Source organism: Danio rerio, chromosome 17 (assembly GCF_052040795.2).
Source record: "Danio rerio strain M-AB ecotype USA chromosome 17, GRCz13ab, whole genome shotgun sequence".
Taxonomy (NCBI): Eukaryota; Metazoa; Chordata; class Actinopteri; order Cypriniformes; family Danionidae; genus Danio; species Danio rerio.
This window is the reverse complement of record NC_141037.1, coordinates 38241806-38244455: the sequence shown is the minus strand read 5'-3', so window position 1 is coordinate 38244455 and position 2650 is coordinate 38241806. Positions and strand designations below refer to the sequence as shown.

General features: G+C 43.8%; 1 protein-coding gene across 1 annotated transcript; it reads right to left on the bottom strand.

Moving 5' to 3' along the window:
• Positions 1-1038: 1038 nt before the first annotated feature.
• htr1b (5-hydroxytryptamine (serotonin) receptor 1B) lies at positions 1039-2363 on the bottom strand. The gene is given in 1 exon segment (NM_001128709.1): positions 1039-2363. A coding segment is annotated over 1 exon segment (1143 nt). The 5' UTR covers positions 2268-2363; the 3' UTR covers positions 1039-1124.
• Positions 2364-2650: the final 287 nt, after the last annotated feature.

Genomic DNA, 2650 nt, shown 5'->3' with positions numbered 1-2650 from the left:
TGTAACCACAGTTTAACTTTAAAATCCGTGTTTGAATTGTTGTTAGTTTGGTTAAATTTGCATTACAAAACCCAGATTCATGTTCGTAAGGGGACCATTTACTTGATAAAATCGTTTGCAATGTGTAATGTGCAGTCACAATGTTGTTTTACACTTAATAATTTACCCTGTATGTAAATGCCTCATAAATCTGGATTCATTCACTTTACTACAATGTTTCAGATTTTATTATATATATATATATATATATATATATATATATATATATATATATATATATATACACAAAGAGAGGGAGAGAGTTTAGATGCAGGAACCTCTACGTGCCGCTTGATATTTTATTCTAAAATGAGCTTTTTTCTCCAACTCTTGCGTGTTAACATAAACATGGGAGGCTGAGAAAATGCTAATTTTAGGAGAAAATGTCATCATTTTTTTTTATTGAATTTTTTTTTGCATCTGAACTCTTCATACACACACACACACACACACACACACACACACACACACACACACACACACACACACACACACACACACACACACACACATATATATATATATATATTAAGGTTTTTATCCCTGGATTTTTTTACTGATTAGAAACAAACCAAGCCATCGTTAGCTATTCGAAAGTGTCACTTTTTTAACTAGTAACAGACTCTGGGTTTTTCTAAGCAGTTATTGGTGTGACCAAGGGTGTGTGTGTCTGTGACAGAGAACAAGAGAGGGCGGGAGCGCGCGCGCGGGTGTGTGTTTCTGTTTGTGCGTGATAACCTGCGTCTGCTGCGGCTCTCAGTGTTAATAGGCAGAAGCATAATTACAAGCAATGCAGCTATTAGATTAATTAGAATAGAAAAAAAGGTAAATAATTTTATCCAGTCGCCTGTCATTCATATGATTTGTTTCCTTTTTTGCTCTGTCCATAAATTAATGTGGCAAAGTGATACAGGACTTTAATGAGCTGGAACTGCTTCAGCTCTGCAGGTACAGAGCAACAATCAACACCTTAGATGGACGTCTGTCAGCCAATGAGAATCAAGCATTCAACAGTGCCGTGATATCACTTGCGATAATGATAATGACTGACTGATCATTATCCCTTATGGGTCTACTTATTTTTCCTATCGTCTGCAACATCTAAAACTTATGACTTTATGAAAAGCCTTTTTAAAGTCATCATTAGACATGGTGTATATTATAGGATTGATGAGTGAGTTGACGTAGCCAAGCCAAGTGAAAAAGTCAAAGAGTTCTGGGGAAAAGCAAGACGAACAGAGGGGAATCAACAGTGTGTAAATGAAAAACGGCAGCCAGCACACAATATAAGCTCCTAATATAATGCCCAAGGTTTTGGTGGCTTTCCTCTCGCGCGCAGCCGATATTCTCTTTTTCTCCAGAAGTGAATCGGACACAGTTACTCTAATTTGATTGTCACTGCCCAGAGACCCGCTGTCCGAGCAAAGGTCCTGCCTTCCGCAATGCAAAGGCGAAGTCGAAGCCACCGAAGCGGGCGAATTAGTGCTCAGATGTGCAGAGGTGAGTCTTTTGCCCGGTTTTTTGGGCGACTGCTTCAAAATGCGCTTCCTCGCCTCCACGTAAATCCTCCCGTACAGGGCGATGAGCAGCAGCGTAGGGATGTAGAAAGCCCCAAAAGTGGAGTAGATTGTGTAGAAGATGTGATCTGTGTTGACCGAGCAGGTGGTCAGCTCCCCTGCCTTCACCTGTCGCCAGAAGAAAGGCGGCAGGGAGATGGAGATGGCGATGATCCAGGCGGTCGCCACCATCCCCGCGGCGCGCGCCTGGGTGCGTTTCTTGGCGTACTCGACCGCGTCCGTTATTGCCCAGTATCGATCCAAGGCGATTACGCAGAGGTGAAGTATGGACGCGGTGCAACAGGTTATGTCTGAGGACAGCCAGATGTCGCAGATGACCTGGCCGAGGGTCCACTCGCGGGTGACCGTGTACAGCACGCAAATGGGCATCACGAGCACCGACACCAGAAGGTCCGTGACGGCCAGCGACGCGATCAGAAAGTTCGCCGGTGTCTGGAGCTTTCTGGACTGGGAAATGGTGGCAATGACAAACGCATTGCTTAATATTGTTGCGAGAGTGATGAGACCCAGAACTGACGACAAGGTGACTTGGAAAGCGAAACTTTCTTGCTTTTCGTCCGTTTTAGGTGTCAAAGTCACATTGGTGCCGGTCGAGCTGTTCAAGACCTCGAAATGGGCAGGTGTCGGCTTGAAATAACCGCTGCGCTCCATCCCAGAAGAAAACATGCGTTTTCATATTTTGAAGATAAAGCAGTATTTTCTTCTCTTCATGATTTCCTTCAGCTCCAGCATCAGCTGCGGACAGACGCTCGGGGACGCTTCTGTTCTGTGACTGGCATAGAAATCTTTCTGTTTCATTCTAACACTCAAACTTGGATCTTCAAGCAAAATAATACTCAGCTTCGAATAAAACAGCTGACAAACTGCACAAAATAAAACATCCCTGAAGTTGTGTGAGAACATCCCTGCGACCCTCCTCAGTGTGATCCTCCTGCTTCAGGTCCACAAACGGCTCATCTTTAAAAGGTAGATACTTTGCCTGCAAGCAGCCGCAATTTTTCATAGGTTTCACTGATAGGCGGTCGCAGGGTCCT